The sequence below is a fragment of the Prionailurus viverrinus genome, chromosome A1, assembly GCF_022837055.1.
Source record: "Prionailurus viverrinus isolate Anna chromosome A1, UM_Priviv_1.0, whole genome shotgun sequence".
In the NCBI taxonomy this organism is placed as follows: Eukaryota; Metazoa; Chordata; class Mammalia; order Carnivora; family Felidae; genus Prionailurus; species Prionailurus viverrinus.
The window spans coordinates 48,540,213-48,557,457 of record NC_062561.1 but is presented as its reverse complement, the minus strand read 5'-3'; the positions used below and the strand labels follow the sequence as shown (position 1 = coordinate 48,557,457).

At 40.1% G+C, this 17,245-nt stretch overlaps 1 protein-coding gene across 8 annotated transcripts in view; it reads left to right on the top strand.

The window, feature by feature from the left end:
• The window catches only part of KLF12 (KLF transcription factor 12), a 442,889-nt gene that overhangs the window by 411,740 nt on the left and 13,904 nt on the right, over window positions 1–17,245 (top strand). For all 8 annotated transcript variants that reach the window (XM_047859514.1, XM_047859507.1, XM_047859563.1 and 5 more), the window contains one exon: window positions 3,450–3,607. In XM_047859514.1, the coding sequence (XP_047715470.1) occupies window positions 3,450–3,607 (158 nt within the window). The remainder of the gene's footprint in view (window positions 1–3,449; window positions 3,608–17,245) is intronic.

Here is a 17,245-nt window from a genome sequence, read left to right as displayed (position 1 = left end):
AGCAGAGAGAGGGGGAGACACGGAATCTGAAGCAGGCTCCAGACTCTGAGCTGTCAGCACAGAGCCCCATGCGACACGGGGCTCGAATTCGAAAACTGTGAGATCATGACCTGAGCCGAAGTCGGTCGCTCAACCGACTGAGCCACCCAGGCGCCCTGAAAATTATTTCTTATTTTCATGGCATAGATACCTTTAGGGGGTGGTTCTTCATAATGGACTACAACAGGCCATTTCCTAAATTAGGAAAAACCAGAGGGTGAAGTTTTTAGCATTAGGGCCGTCCGCCTAACATGTCTTCATTTTGGTGTAAATTCAGGACTCTTGGTGTAGTAATATCATGCCATTCTGTGGCCTCTGCTTTCTTTACCCACCTGCCACATAGTTCATGATTGACAGGATTGGAGAGCAGCATGACACCATTGGTCCCTTAAAGACATGCTTGGTAGTTACCTGGTTTTAATTTCAGATCTATTTTTTTACTTTCTCTGCATACATGAATACATCGCAAGATAAATAGCTAAAGTAAACTGCGGGCATAACGATATATGTGTGTGGTTATGCATAGGTACATTTACCCTGGTGCTTATGAGTGTGTAGCAAGTATAACTTTAAGTTATAATTTGAAGGAAACAGATACCATATCATTTTCTCTTGATTTAAAAGACGTCAAATGTATCACAACACAGAAGTTTCTGTTTTTGAGGTCCCCGGTGCCAAGATCCATATTTATTTTCATGACCTGATATCCAAGAAATGAATTACTGTTGCCCTGTCATCACACATACCATTTTGTTCATCAGAATCGCACCTTATGCCAGAGCGTACCTTGGCAGGAGTGACCGAAGCTGTTCTTTCATGGACAGGCCAGTCACACTATTTTGACTCTTTTCACAATAGGCTCCAGTCACCACAACTGAGTCGGTTGTGTGGAAAACCACAAATCCACACTGATTCATGGGAAAGCTGGAAAAAGTGGCTAAGCCACCCCATATTTTCTTTCTTCTACTAATAAAGATCTTGCATAAAACTTTTTAAGACACAAGTAGATAAACACCACTTATATTTTGTCTTAGCTACTAATAGAAAGCTTTGGCTGCTGAATCTGTTATTTGTAAAAGGGAGAAGATACATCGAAAACTTAAAAGGCAATTACCATAGAAGGAAACATTGGGGAGCAATGTTACAGGGAAATACTAGAAACAATTTGGGGGCTCTTGGGTGACTCAGTTGGTTAAGCAACCAATTCTTGATTTCAGCTCAGGTCGTGATCTCATGGTTCATGAGTTTGAGCCCTGCATCAGGCTCTGCGTTGACAGTGGGGAGACTGCTTAGGATTCTCTCTCTCCCTCTCTCTCTCTGCCCCTCCCCCCTCATTCTCTCTCTCTCTCTCTCTCTCTCTCTCTCTCTCTCTGTTAAATAAACTTCAAAAAATAATCTAAATGTCCATCCCTTAGGAAATAGATTTTAAGACTCTGGGATAAATATTCACTGGACCATATTTCATCTAAGTCATGTGTCAACCACTGGACCCAAGTGCAACCCACTGTTTTGTGAATAAAGTTTTATTGGAACATTAGCCATGCTCTCTTGTTTATGTATTGTCTATAGCTACTTTCATGCTACAAGTGCGGAGTTGATTTGTTAAATGTATGCCGTATGGCTCTCAAAGTCAAAACAAAATATTTACCGTCTAACCATTTACTGAAAAATCTTACCAACCCCTGAAATAAGTTTAAAATACCACATATTGTAAAATGCACCATTACTTATGTACCGCTAACAAAAAAATCATGCCAGTTAAACTATGACAAGCTATCAAATTGTAAGAAGCTACTGATTTTAGAGACATTAAACTATTAAAAGAAGGGGTGCCTGGGTGGCTCAGTCAGTTGAGCGTCCGACTTCGGCTCAGGTCATGATCTCACGGTTTATGAACTTGAGCCCCGCATGGAGCTCTGTACTGACAGCTCGGAGCCTGGAGCCTGCTTCGGATTCTGTGTCTCCTTCTATCTCTGCCCCTCCCCCCACTTGTGCTGTGTCTCTCTCTGTCTCTCAAAAATAAATGAATGTAAAAAAAAATTTTTTTTTAATTAAAAAAAATTTTTAAATATAAAAGGAAGATATCTTAGACTAGAGTCGTGGTGGTACGTAACACTACAAGTATAAACTCCAATGTTGGCATCAGCGTGGATAATCTCAAATGCTTCATGTTGAGTGAAGAAAAGGCAAGTGTAGAGCACTTTGCAAAATGATGTGAACAACATGATATTTACACGGCTCTTAAAAAACCAAGCAACATTATGAATTTCTATGACTGTAGATATGTATAGGTAAGGATCATTTGGAAGAATTGGAAGAATTCCGAGAAAACTGGTAGCAGAAGTTTGCGCAGAGAGGAAGCGGATGGAAGACAAAGGCGGGGTCAGTCTTCATCTGTGATCTTCTTAGGTAAAGCTTCAACTTCACTTCAAAGAACTCTTGCTCAGTCATTCAGCTTTTTAAAAAGAGGTGATTTACTAATAAAAATGAATTTTAAAAAGCGTCAAGACACGAAAAAGCTGGAAGAAAATATTAACAGTGGTAAATTTTGTGTGGTAGAAATACGGATGATTGCTTTTGTGTTGTATTTCATAATAATAGTAAAGAACTCCATGGATAACTAAAGACGATTAGTCATATTCTTCGTTTCTACCTCAAGCAAAAGAGATTAAGGTTTGAAGAAGTACATGTTAATCAATTACCTGACGTTACAAACTAATCCTGTTTTTCTACTGTGGCATGAAGATTAAACAACGTGCAAGTCAGGGCCAAATTTCATAGTTAAAACTTTTTCTCATAATGGTGGTACAGCTAATCTTTAAATACAATGTACTTTATTCCTCACCATGAAAAACCACCAACTGGAAAAGTTAAATGTCAGGTGCATGTTAGTGAACAGAAATAGCTCGTCGTGAGTCATGTTATTGACGTACTGATGTCATTTCTTTCAGCCTGACCTCACTTGTTTTGAAATGTACCTTGTGATTTTACACAATTTTATATGTTTTCACGTGCAATTCAGACCCTTGTGTTACTTATTAAATGCATTCATTTTGTCTGTCTATAGCAGGGCTTCCAAAAATATTGTCTGTGAGTGTCATTCAGAAGTTCCAGATTGTTTCTTTTGATAACAAGGATCCCTACCACTGCTTTTACTCCGTTTTTGTTTTGGTCTTGTTGTTCTGGCATAGCTTTCTCTCTAGAGGAGCGTTTCGTCAGCAGTAGGTCAAGCTGCCTGTCTTCGAGATTAAGAAATAAAATATGTCCATGCGAGTGACAGTGGGAAGTGGGGACCTGGGGCCTCGAGCTTATATGAAGCTATAGACCATGAGACGGAGGTCTTGTGCCACTAGAACAAACCAGAGTGCTGTGTGTTTCTCACCACTTAACTCTGGTTTTTCTTTTTCCAGTTCAATTTCACCATTTAGTATTGAGAGCACAAGACGCCAGAGACGGTCTGAATCCCCAGACTCCAGAAAACGGCGTATCCACAGATGTGACTTTGAAGGATGCAACAAAGTATACACAAAAAGTTCTCACCTGAAGGCTCACCGAAGGACACATACAGGTACTGTGTTACAGGGCTTCTCACTGGGGTGGGGGAGGGGGGGGGTTCAGTGAAAATCCCGAGGGGGCCACTGATTGCTTCCGGGGTTGTGAGCGTGCTGGAATGCTGTGTTGCTTGTTACCCAGCCATCTCAAATTGGCTTCCTTTCTGAGTGGAATGATCCCCTCTCTCAGCTGAAAAAGGTTTAAGTCTTAGTGAACTTTAGCAACCAGTGAAGTAAGTCTTCTGTGTCTTAAGGAGGTTTACGATGGTATGACAGAGGGATCTAGCCTTCTTCTATGATCGGTGTTGCCACTTAATCACTGTCTAGTTTGGCGGGTTTTAAAATATCCACAAAGCACATTGAAGAACAAGCTGAACAAAATTGTTCTGTTTTCTTAAAGTTAGCATTTTAACCACCACTTAGATCACGCTTTTCTCCCCCCGGTCTCGTCCCCCACATAACCCAATAAGTAAACCAGAAAAATAAAATAAATCGACGTACACATAGCACTGTAAAGAGTTTAAAAAATATTTCCACATGATTCCATTTCATCTCACTGGCATTGTGGATACAGAGAGAGGAATTTTAGGAAATTGAGACCACATGTGATTTACTGACTTTGTCACCATCCACTCATCCACACACCCACCCATCCCCCAGCCGTCGCCCTCTCCACCCGTCCATGTATTGATCCACCCACCCCTTCCATCCTCTGCCTTGTGTGTCCCTTAGCTGGCATCCCCTGGCTTCCTTGGCTCCTGAATCCTGTTGGGAGCCACCAGTGGAAGGCGGAAAGCTCTGGGAAGAGACTGGAGGTGTAAGGAGGGCCCCACAATTACACTACCATTTCTCGGAAAAGTGGTGACTAGAATGTGTGAAGCTCAAAGAAGCAGGTGGAAGAGGGAAACCCATTCACACACATTCCTGGCAATTCCTGGTAGCAACATGCTACATGTGGAGTAAGGGGAGTCCAGTGACTCTCCTCAACAGGAATCAGACACCAGCACCTGCCTCTAGCTGGAAACTTCAAGTGTAACAGACTCCCATTGGGCTGTGTGAATAGTATTGCCATCTCAAATATATTAAAATAACCACACTATGAAAACCGTTTCCCAGCTGAGGTAGCAAAATCGTTTAAGCCAGCATTCTTTGCCATTTATTTACTCATGTTATTAGATGGTTTCCAAAGGTACTTTACAGAATCTGCTCCATGACTCTGCAAACACTGAGACCGGGCATCGTGTGTGTGTCTGTGTGTCTGTGTGTGTGTGTGATGAAGTTATGGCATAGGAGGCTTGCCTGAGGTCAAAAAAGCATTGTAGAATCTGAAGCTTACTTTTGCTCATCTAACATATAACATATACTTTTAATACTTCCAATAATTCAGCATATTTTGCATACTTCTCCTCATCTTTTATCCCTGTTCCCAATCCTTTTCCTTTTTGTACTTAATTCCAGATTCTTGCCTCTCCATTGATTCCGAGCTTCCCCAGGAGAGGTTTTTATTTCATTTCTTAGACATTATTTTTGAATCAGTTTCTTCACCATTTAGGCAAAGAATGAATATAAAAACATGAAAATCAAATAAGCATGTTCCATCCTGTCCGTGGATAATGAACATAAATCATAGTCGTTAAGTATGATCAGGTCATAATACTGAGTTTTAAAGGGAGCATTTCTATTATTAAAAAAAAAAAAAGAAGGATCTATCTACAGTAAACCACCATATATTTCAAGTTATTTCTATTTTCCTTGAGCATACTGAAATACATATTAACGTCATTTGTACACAGACATCTCTATTCCGTTTATCCGAATGATGAACAGTGAACGAGAGGAAATGGTTTAATTAGGTACTATTAAAGGATCTAACTTCATGGCATTAAGGGATTTGACATAGACTATGAAGGTAGGGGAGACATGATGTATAGTTCAAAGCATTATAAACTTTGAATGTTGAAGCAGAATTAATTAGCTTGGGTTATTAATAAGATGAAATCATAGACTCCTAGGGTCCAAATGGACCTTGTACACCACAGAGTCTACTTTGTTCCCTAACTAGGGAAATCCCTTGGGTGTCATCTCTTACAAAGAACAAGTCATTCCGATGCAGTTTTCTGCACACGCACACATCTTTTCTTTTATTGGATCGTCACAACACCAGGTGGTTGCAGCTGTCGTTACCTCCTTTGTATAATGGTGTCTCCTGGTCAAGTATTGTTCCCGTAGCAGTGGTTTTTAGTAACTTCCAAGTGGCAGACGGTTGATTCTTCTGCAAGACAAGTTGGGTGACATTTCTGAGGACCAAGTCCTCCCCTCATACGGTATTGAATTGCCTGTTATGACACTGTTCGGCTCTCAGTACTTTTGGGTTAAATGGAATAGCTCCAATTATCATGCTCTCATTTCCGCTTCCTGGCCCTGGTGCCCCTCAAAACCCCATCATCAACGACTTGCATCTTCATTTCTCCAAACCAGGTGTCCTCAGTCATCTTAGCCACGTCTTTCTAGATGTATTCCAACATGTCACTGTGTCTTTTAAAATTTTCACACCACAAATTGAGGAAAGAGGTTTTAAAATGCAACAATTGTATTGTCTTCTAGCAATTGACTCTCTTTCTTAAGTCAGCTAAATCAAAATGTGCTGAACACTACATCTTGCCCATCCCTTGTACCTATAACTGGTTTCTTTTAAAACCTAAACATTCAGGGGCTCAGTCAGTTAAGCATCCGACTTTGGTTCAGGTCATGATCTCACAGTTCATGAGTTTGAGCCCCACATCGGACTCTGTGCTGACAGCTCAGAGCCTGGAGCCTGCTTCGGATTCTGTGTTTCCCTCTCTCTCTGCCCCTCCCCCGCTCACACTCTGTCTCTCTTGCTCACAAAAATAAATAAAAAATTTAAGAATATTTTTTTAAACCTGAACATTCAATGTTGTGTTTGTAGTTAGACCTGTCCCTCAAGGGATGGCTCCCTTGGGAGGAGTACGTTTCCTCTCCCTGGACACTTTTCACTGCAGGCTGGCTGATCTCTTGTAGGAGATACAGGCCAGAATTGGTATTCTGAGGGCTGCACCTGCCCTTTCAAGTCTGGAAAATAATTATTCTATATCCATTTGATATTGGGGCCCATTCTCCCAATAAGTTGAAATGACATTGAACTCTCTCCCTGCCCGCCTTGCATTTAGTATTTTAGTTCTGTCCTTCAGCTTCTCCATATTTGCCAGGTATTAAGTAGGACAGGTTCAAGGACAAAGCCCTGAGATGTGATCTCAGAGACTTTCGTCCAAGTGGGTCTTAATTCATTAACGAATAGCTAAACATCCACCTAATCGTCCTACCTCCAACCCATCTTTCTTGGTCTCACAGCTACATCAGAATGTCCTTGTGAAATCCCTGCTCCAAACCAAGGCATCCCAAATCCATTCATCGACTTCACAGAAAGAATGGGATTTGGTTGATTACTGCCACTTGGTTCAGAGGGAGCCCATACTTGTTTCTGATTTATAATTCTATGCGAGATTTCTCAACTTTGCGTTCAAGATGAAATCAACACTAGCTGTATAGGGATTGAGGTTGGCTTGCTTTGCTTTTAACAAATATCTTAGCCTTACCTTTGCTCCAGGCACATTGAGTAAGTTATTTGTGTGTGACCAATCACAATGAGTGTAGCGTGTGGGATTATAACATGACTTATAAGATCTACGCACGCTATAGGAGGTGAGCAAGTAGCCATGAGAAATTTTCTTTGATAAAGTCACATTAATTTTACCTTTAACACTTGATCTTTTGTGCATTATTAGCACATGACCAGTCATCTATTTAGGACTCACGCAGTAAATGGAACACATTGGTAGAAAAGAGGAACATTTTCTAGATAATAGCAATTTAGAGTAAAAAGAGAAATTCTGCAGAATGCCTTTTTAAATTTAAAAATGATGTAAGTATATTGTCATGACTGTGCAGTTTAGATAATAACATAAATACTTGCCCGAACATTTTTAAATGCCTTTACTAACACTCGCCTGTGGTAAATTGTTTAAGGCACAGTAAAAAGGAGGAAAAAACTGTATCTCAGCAATCCTATACAGCGATCCTGTCAACAGGTACATTGTTCCCCTTCACTGGTATAGATTGTGTCTCCTCTATGTGAAGCAGTGGACAGTGTATTTAAAATGAATGTGCAGTATAATGAAATTAATGGCCATCTAAGCCTTTGTTATACATAACTAGCATGTTGCTATGATTTTCCCTCATGTCAAGAATTTTATTACTTATTAAATGATCTAAATATAAGTTTTAGAGGGAAATAGTCTTACAAATCTGGAATTGCTATTTACAATTCTCTTATTTTCTAAATATATCATAGTGTTTCGAAAATGCAGTACAAGAAACATTCAGGCATCAGTGATTCCTTCAGCCACTAGATGGTGCACTACAACCAGCTGTTGGGTCTACTCTAAAAGGGTCTGAGGGTCCTCTGGAACCCTCTGGTGGTGTGTGGAACATGACGTCATTATCACTGTTCTGCCGAATATTGCAATTTACTTATGAACAAAGGAAAGAAAATGTAAAGATACTTTTTAAGCCAGACTTTTTAAAAAGTAATTTTAGCATATAAAAATGCTCAGTTTCAAATGAATCTGGGAATACTTTATACTCCAACTCGATATCCTACTCTCCAGTAAGTCCGTGAGCCTCATTTAGCCGTGTTGTCCAATATTCATTTTAATTCATATGAAAACTATCTGCCTGAATTTTAATCATCAGTAAATGTAAAGCAATCACATTTCTTATCTATCTGGCTTTATCAGAAGTAACTCATGTCTGAATTTTACACATCAAAGAAATTAACTTATATGGATGCTTTAAAATTATTAACCAATTGCGATTTAAGTCTATAAAATGTGTCCTTCCCTACCTCCACAGATGAAGGCAATGATGCATTATTTACCTCGTCCCTTGAGGGATGATGCTTTTGTAATTAATATCATTCTATAATTAACATCAGATAATGATTGTGCATTTGGAGAACACACATGTGTGCATGCACACACATTCAGACACAACATCTATGCTAAATGCTTGCAGATTCCATGCTTTTTCACCTTTCTTACTTGCCTCATCACTTTTCACTGCTATTCCCACATTTCTTGCTTCTAATTTGACATCGGGTTTAACTGCGTGAGATTTCGAAATGGGTTCATGATATTCCTACAAAGACATTCGTGAGTTTTGTGACAGCTGTGCACTTGAGTGGCCTTTTGTTCAGAGGTCTTGTAGTTGCCAGATCAGGTAGTGGGGTGCTGCTTAGATTTTCACATCTATCTTCATTAATTAAATAACTCATTCGTATAAAGCTCTGTGTCAGGTCCGCTGTCTAGATTTGTTGTTAGATAAAGCATAGGGTTTAGTGATGCCAAGATCATTAATCACTGAAGAGCTAACCAACATTTTTCAGGCACAAATCCTTTCCCAACAAGTTGTTGGTAAGTCTCAGGCAAACAGCTCACAAGTATGAGCACATTGGTACTTGCTGAGAAATAGGAAACTATAATAGAAATAGAACTAAACTGAAGTCAGGAGACAACAGTCTGAATCTGTCCTTGGCCCCTAACTGAGAGGTTCACTTCACTCTGTGAGTCTCAGGTTTTCTGTTTCATTTTTGTCTCTGACCATAAACATAGCCCATTGTTGCATAATTACCATAGGGGGCATTATTTTTATATCCCCGGTAAATACAGTGACTAACACATCTCAAGGGCTCAAGAATTATTTGTTGAATTGAAATTGTGTACGTATGAATATTGACGTGGGTATATGTTGTTATTGTAATCATAGGTTCAAGGCTAAAAAGTGTGCATCATTTAGTATACAGTCATCATAGCAGCTATAATAATGTCATCTCTGTACTTCAGACTCTCCTAATTTAAAAATTTTGTGATTCAGAAAAAGTTCAGTGAAAGCTGTTACTTAATAAGTCCTCTTTATCATCATTTTGATAAAATGATAATGTAAATAATCCTATAAGGAATATATATATATAATACTTAGTAAAACATAGTTTTTCATTTGTAACTATGTCAAGAAGCATATGTACAAAAAGCATATGTACAAAACAGATTCAACATGACCCATGTTTATTGAGCATTTTCCACGTCTAAGGCATTATAGATTTTTATCTTGAAAAAGGCAGAAGGAGGCATAAGCCCCCATCTTCAATGAACTTGCCCTTAAGTGTACCAGATAAGAGTTGCATGGATAGTCATAACAGAGGTCAAGTGTGCAAAGCCCTATAATAAAGGTCCAAGCAAAAGGACAATAGAACGCAATAGGAGCTGTCTATGATGGCCAGGGAGTTTGGGGACACCTTTGTACTCGGACATAAGGCCCTTCTCCTCTGACTCCTGTTAAACCTCGTTTGCTTGACCCTAATCCCAATCTCCCCCTTTCCTCAGGCAAACAAAGGAATAGCTCTCCAACTGTGCTCAGTGTGTGGAGCTCATTCACACCTTTCCTCCTACCTGAAATGGCCTGCCTGAGGGGCCTCCTTTCTTCCTGCTTTGGTAGAAATGCTATTAATTTTTCAACACTTATCTCAGTGTCCCCTTGTCTGTTAAGCCATCTGACTACCCTCCTTCCCTAGGCAGGTAGAACCTTCCATGACCCTGGAGCGCTGGGGCATCTCTGTGTCACACAGAAAGGAGGGTACGTGGGAAACACTGTGGCAGTAGAAACAACAGGGCCTGGCATCTGATTGGACAGGAGGGGAGGGAGAGGGAGGCTTTGAAGACCGCCAGCGTGTGTGGTTAGGAGGGGGAAATGCTATGAACAGACATGGAGACCACAGATGGGAGAGAGCTGGCATTTCCTGAGGACCTGCCAGATCCCAGGCACTGTGCTCAGCTCTAGAAGTACTGCCTTCCCTATTCCCTATTCTAATTGTATCTCTAAATACCCTGAAAGGTGAGAGTACTTACCCACTATCAGCAGTGGCTGAGCAGTGGAGCTGGGATTCCAACACCAGTTTCTCTAGAACCTGTGCTGTTGTCACGACACCCGCTCTCAGGCAGGTTTGCTAATAACCTGCCAGCCTCACCACTCAAGCCACATTCTCATGCATGTCTGGCCAGCACTACCTGGGTACCTGTTTAGTGACTGTCATTCAGGTGCTTTGAAGTAATAAGATAACAAGTGACTTCATATTTTTAAAGCTTTTCATTAATGTGAACTGGTCATTCTTCGGAGTCTATTAAAATGTTACTTTGTTAGAAAGCCAGTGAGAAGGCAGGACCAGAAGCATTAATAAATAAATAGGCAGCTTCTGAGTACTTGTGCAGTGCGCAGCACTGTGCACAGTAATGGGTACGCTGTGAAGATGTGGACGGCAAGGAGTTTTAAGTGTGGTGGGGGAGACAGCCATGTCTGCAAATACCTGCTGGTGTGAAACAGGATAGGAAAGCCTTGAAGTGAGCTTGATACAAGTTTCCGCAGCAGCACAGCCAGGGTGATGGGTCCTGATGGCACGGGTGTGGTGAAAACCACCTACCCCAGCAAGCAGGCATTCAAGTGCCGTCTGTAAAAAGGAACTGGAATAATCTGGATGGATAACAAAGTGCTGTGAAAGTTGTACTTGTTTTCATTTATGGAGGAGTTACTCTAACCTGTCCTGGAGAGTTACCATGTAGAAGCATGCTGAACCTGATAAGGTTCTGATCTGAATCTGAATCTGAATCAGATTAATGATCTGAACGCGGGTACCAGTGCTGTACTTACTGTATTTAGGCATCTTATGACCACGCTCTGCATTTTCCTTCTTTTACTTTTGGGTTTATTTTTTATTTTTATTATTTTTTTTAATGTTTATTTATTTTTGAGACACAGAGAGAGCATGAACGAGGGAGGGTCAGAGAGAGAGGGAGACACAGAATCTGAAGCAGGCTCCAGGCTCTGAGCTGTCGACACAGAGCCCGACGCGGGGCTCGAACTCACGGACCGTGAGATCATGACCTGACCCGAAGTCGGACGCTTAACCGACTGAGCCACCCAGGCGCCCCTACTTTTGGGTTTATTTTATCCAGATACCAATGAAAATTGTGTTGTAGGCAGGAGTGGGATAATAATTTTCCCAGCCCTTGTACTTTGTTGTGTTCTATCGAAGAATGGCTAGATTGTGAGTTTGGGTCATCTTATCCTGAATGGCAAAATTAACTATTACTGATACAAAATTGGCGGGTTTAATGGAACGATTAAAGATAATGAGGAGCTGTATTTTTACAGAAAATATATCCACCACTGAAGAATATATAAAAAATAATGTTTATTTATTATACTTATGATAATTCAATAAAAAGTCTTCATAACTAAGAATAGAAAGAATTATAAAGTACATACATTGCTTTAAAGATCACAATAATTAATGCTCATTTGAGTAGCAAAATAGAAGGCTCACTCACAGGTCATGTTAGTAATTTCACAGGTTTAAAATGAGATATTTGTAGACCAACCCTTTAAATAGCACTAGTTTTAGATAAAACCTCCCAAACTTATTTTCCTTCTCAAAAACACATACTCTAACTCATTAGAAAAGAAAAGATGGTAGAATGAGTAGAATGCTAGCAGTGGCTCTCCGCCTCCCAACATAGATTGCTCATTTTTTTTTAAGTAAGCTCTACACCTGCCATGAGACTCGAACTCTTGAGATCAAGAGTTGCACACTCCACCTGCTGAGCCAGCCAGGCACCTCCCTTAACCCTCTCTTAAGTTAACTGTGGCAAGTTATATTTTAAGGGAATGTGAGCTCTTTGAATTAAAATAGTGTCATTCATTTAAGCAACAGTTACCAGCAAGGAGCTGCTGCCCTAGGCCCTGGGGATACGGTAGTGAAGAAAGCTTGAAGCCACCCTCAGTACTCAACCGCTGAGGGGCGGACAGACTGTAAAACCAGCAGTCACAGTGGGGTGTGAGGAGAGTTTAACATGGGCGTGTCCAGGGTACCGGGCAGCCACGTGATCAGGTTGTCTTTGAGAACATTTTCCTTCAATGTGTTGCAGATGTTATTGGAGAGGGTAGGACATGAGACAGGGACACAGAACCATTAGAAGTTGGTGTCAGTGGAAGGTGGCAAGAACCTAAAGAAAGGCCGCTCACAACTGGGGGGTAAACTGGAGAGGACAGCTGGACAGGTATTTGGAAGGCAGAGCTGGCAGGTGTAATGATCAGGTCGAAGCAGGCAGAAAAGTCCAAGAAGTCCCTCCAACTAGAGAACTTTATGACTTGACACCCGAGTAGGTAGGATTGCCTTTTTCTCCAGAGAGCAAAGCAGAAGGAGAAACTGGTCTTTTTTAGGGGGTAGCTGCTGAGTAACGTTTTAGTCATGTTGAAATAACCTTTGGACTACCACCTCTGTGGTCGATCTCTCTGTGGTGCTTAGGAGAGAGACTGAGATGTAGAGACTTAGGAATCTTTTCCGTACGAGTCGTGGTGGAAGTCGTAGGAGCCAAGGAGAACTTATGCAGGTGAGAAGAAGTCAGAGTCAAAATCTTGGTAAACATTTCAGGGACGGGTAAAGGCAGAACTCTCCGCAAAAGAAACTAAAAGGAAAATGTAACCAGAAACATAGGAAAATAAATATTGTCACTACATGGAAAAATAAGCTCAGAATAGCCAAATAAAGTATTACCCTTAGACCTTGAACATTTTACTTTCAGTAAAGTATGTTTTTATTATAGGATATTTTAGGTCATTTATATTTGATTTCTGGATGAGAAGGGCTAGCTAGTCTCTGTGTTAACACATTGTCCTGCAAGTACTAATTCACATTTTCAATCTGCACATCCGGCTCTGACCAGATATCCTGGTTTATTAAAGCAGTGACTTAAAGCGTTGAGAGGCAAATATAGAAGAGAGGTTAAAACTGAGCTCTGGAGCACCTGGGTGGCTTCGTCGGTTGAGCGTCCAACTTTGGCTCGGGTCATGATCTTGCGGTCCGTGAGGTTCGCTGCTGTCAACGTAGAGCCTGCTTCAGATCCTCTGTCCCCCTCTAGCTGCCCCTGCCCCACATGTGCTGCCTCTCAAAAACAGATGAACATTAAACAACAACAAAAAAACCCCTGTGAGCTCTAGTATCCGATTCCCAGAGTTCAAATCCTACCTCCATCACATACCAACTCGGGGTGAAATGGAGTTGGTTACTGCAAAGCATACGTCCGTAAAGCTCTTAGAACAAAGTGCTGTGTGTGGAAAGTGCTATATGCTTTGGCAAATATTGTTTTCATCAAAGATACGCGTTATGGAATTGCATGGGGAAGAAAGAACAAATCCACTTTGTCTCATTTACGCATAATGAAAAAAGACAGTTAATTCAGTCCAGACAATTCAGTGGGGCAGAGACTAACATTGATTACGTGTTTAATTGAATTGACAAGATCAAATGGATCAAACAAATTATAAAATACTAAATTATAAGATACTACATTGTTCTGTTCGTAGTTTTATAATTAAAATGTTGGAAAAATCAAGATCAAGATTGGCATCCAATTACCAGAAAACTCTTAATTCTTTTTTTTTTTTGAAACATAGCAAACAGGATCTATTTTTAACTTTATAATTTATATTTCCTAGCAAAAACAGAAAAACCTTGAATTTCATAACTATAAAATTAAATATTTTATTGAGCACCTGTCATTTCTCAGGCACATGCCACGTGTACTTTTAGTTTCCCAAGTGTAGGAACAGTGTTTCCATTTTACAGATGGGGAGACGATGTTTCAGAAAGCCCAACGCTCTAGCCTGAGATTTGATTGCAGATCGATGACTGAGCCAGCATCTGACCAGGCTTTCTGCCCGATTTCAAAGCCTATGCTATTTCAGGCCACCTTAACACCACCAATAAGGAAGGCAGCCTGGTCCACCCTGAGGACAAGTCAAGAGCTTTGTAATCTCAGCTCCAGGTTTCTGTTTCCTCATTTTAAAAGCACCTAATTTCCTCCCAGATCTAAAATTGTGTGAACTTTTATGAACTAAGGTAATAGAAACCAGAAGACAAGATAGGAATCTTGATTCTGCTCCCCCCACCCCACCCCGCCCCCCCGTCATATGCAAATACCATTCCTCAAATGAAACAGATTGTCACAGCAAATATGTTGAGCCTTGAGTGTAATGAAGCTCATTTGTCAGCGTCTGGGGCCCCATAACTTCATAAAAGTTAAACAGGGACACATTTCAGAAATGCACTTCTGAACTGAAAAAAAAAAAAAAAAAATGCCTGTGCTTCCTGCTGCAAAAGGTGTTCCTTTTCAGTTGCTTGAGAAAATAGCAGAGAGTAGCTGATGTGAGAACATGGGTGTTTTGTTTGACCCAGACTTTTCAAACTGCACATTCCTCTTATGTGTATTGCTTACACGTCATTTTAATATGAAAGGGCACCTGTCTTTTGTCTCAGTACACATTTACCTTTCAGCATTTCAGATGGGAAGATGGGAGGTACCTGAAAAAGTTATTTTTGTTTCGTGGGTTTTGGGAATCCATTCAAGACCTGGTGTTTTCTTTAGACTTTATTATGCTTCTGCTGGGTAAATGTCATGGAAGTGCATTTAGTGACTCTTAATCCTTTTCTTTAACCAAAATTGAAAGAGACAGGGGTTCTCATAATAAATCAGTTTGTTGACTGTTTCAAGAAGAAAACCCTGACGTGAGTTTTCATTTTCTTTGGACACTTAATTAGACTTCTGTTTAACGCCTGTGAATACGCACACACACGCACACACACGCATATAAAATTGTATTTAGTTTGAACTCTGAAAGCGGAGTTAAAAAGAGTGTTTCATAACAAAACTTAACAAACCCCCTTCCTTGTTCTTTTTTTTTTTCTCTCTGTTTACTCTTTATAGGACTGTTCCACTTTAAAAAATAGAAGCTTTTTTGCTATTCGTTTTGGTTAACATTTTCCTTTTTCAGAGGTTTTCATAGTTTAGTCCAGGTTTTTTAAACAACAGAGGAGGACGGGTTGTGCTCAGAAATAGCCGCATTCTTTTTTTTCAAATACAAAGTGTGGAAATGGCTTGGATTTGTCATGGGACATGGAGAACTTCACGCTTCAGAACTGAAGACCTGAAAGTTAGTAAACTCCCCAAGGTATGGCATGGGATTAAGCTACCAATTAATTACCTAGTTCATGTCCTTCAGTTTTTCTTAAACATTAGTAGCTTAATGTCTCAACTTAGCAAAGAAAAATCATCTAAACTATGACTTATTGGTAATGACATGCACCATGTCATTTTCTGTCATTTCATTATTTCGTGGGATGAGGAGAAGAAACAAAAATCACAGGTGATCTGATAGTGGAATCAAAACTTACAGGTTTTTTTTTTTTTTTTGAAAAATATTAACTATTCTTTCAAAGATTTTGCCACTAGGGATTCAAAGTGTACTTGTGAGTTAGACAAAAGAAGGAAGAAGGTGGGCATGCTGTTTTTCTTTTTTGGTTATTTCTAGAGAAAACAGTTTTGAATAACACATTTGCAGAAATCTAATTCAAATGAGTGTAAGGACAGTTCACGATTCCTGAAGAAATTACTGGAAATCGTGTTTACTCTCCCCATCATCCTCTTGATGCACAGCAGCTGTGTACAATAGAAGCATAGACCCAGGGAGATGCCTGACTCCTTTCATTGTCCAAGCCAACGCTTTCCATAGGAAAATTATCATGGGATATACACTCCCTATTCTGTGCCTACCACTAACTTCTTAGTAAATTTAGTTTTCTACTTTCCAGCAAGATTTTGGAGGAAAGAAGACAGGATGGAAGAAAGATTCTGTCTGTTCATTATATCCTTTCAGGGCTCATGTCTGCATGCTACAATATATCTTACAAACGTATTTATCATTTTAATAAGCTTTTCCTCACATCATGAAGTTTCTGTTACCCTAATTTGCTTACAAGATTGTATCCTTTAAATTGCTTTAAAGCACAAGCATAAAATAAAATACAGAGTTTAATACAATGCAGTGGCCACTAAAATTGTTCTTCTATCCACTTCTGGAACTGACTAGTCCAAAAAGAACATTTATTGATTTTATTTTTAATAAAATGCTAGGCCCTGGGCAGGTATGATCAAAACCTAGGTCTCTGTCTCTCCCTCTCTCCCTCCCTCTCTCTTTTGCTAATATATATGAGTTTTGTTCTTACGGGTTTAAATATAATTTATTGTCAAGTTAGCTAACATACAGTGTATACAATGTGCTCTTGGTTTTGGGGGTAGATTCCCGTGATTCATCGCTTGCATACAACACCCAGTGCTCATTCCAACAAATGCCCTCCTCAGTGCCCATCACCCATTTTCCCCTCCCCCACCCCCGCATCAACCCTCAGTTTGTTCTCTGTACTTAAGAGTCTCTTATGAAAACCTAGGTCTCTCTGGAGTGAAGGGCAGAAGCCAGCTCTCTGCCTGATCAGAACAGCCATCTCCTCTTCTCACCCCCTATAGCTCAGCCTCTAATTTTTTTTTCCTTTTTATTGTTTTCTTTTTCCCTTCTGTTTTTTTTTAAGCATGGAGAGAAAATACTCAAACTCTAATTTTATTAATGAGGCAATAGGCAAAGAATATTATGCTTAAGTTTTCATGGATATTAAAAAGAAAGTATACCTTTTTATA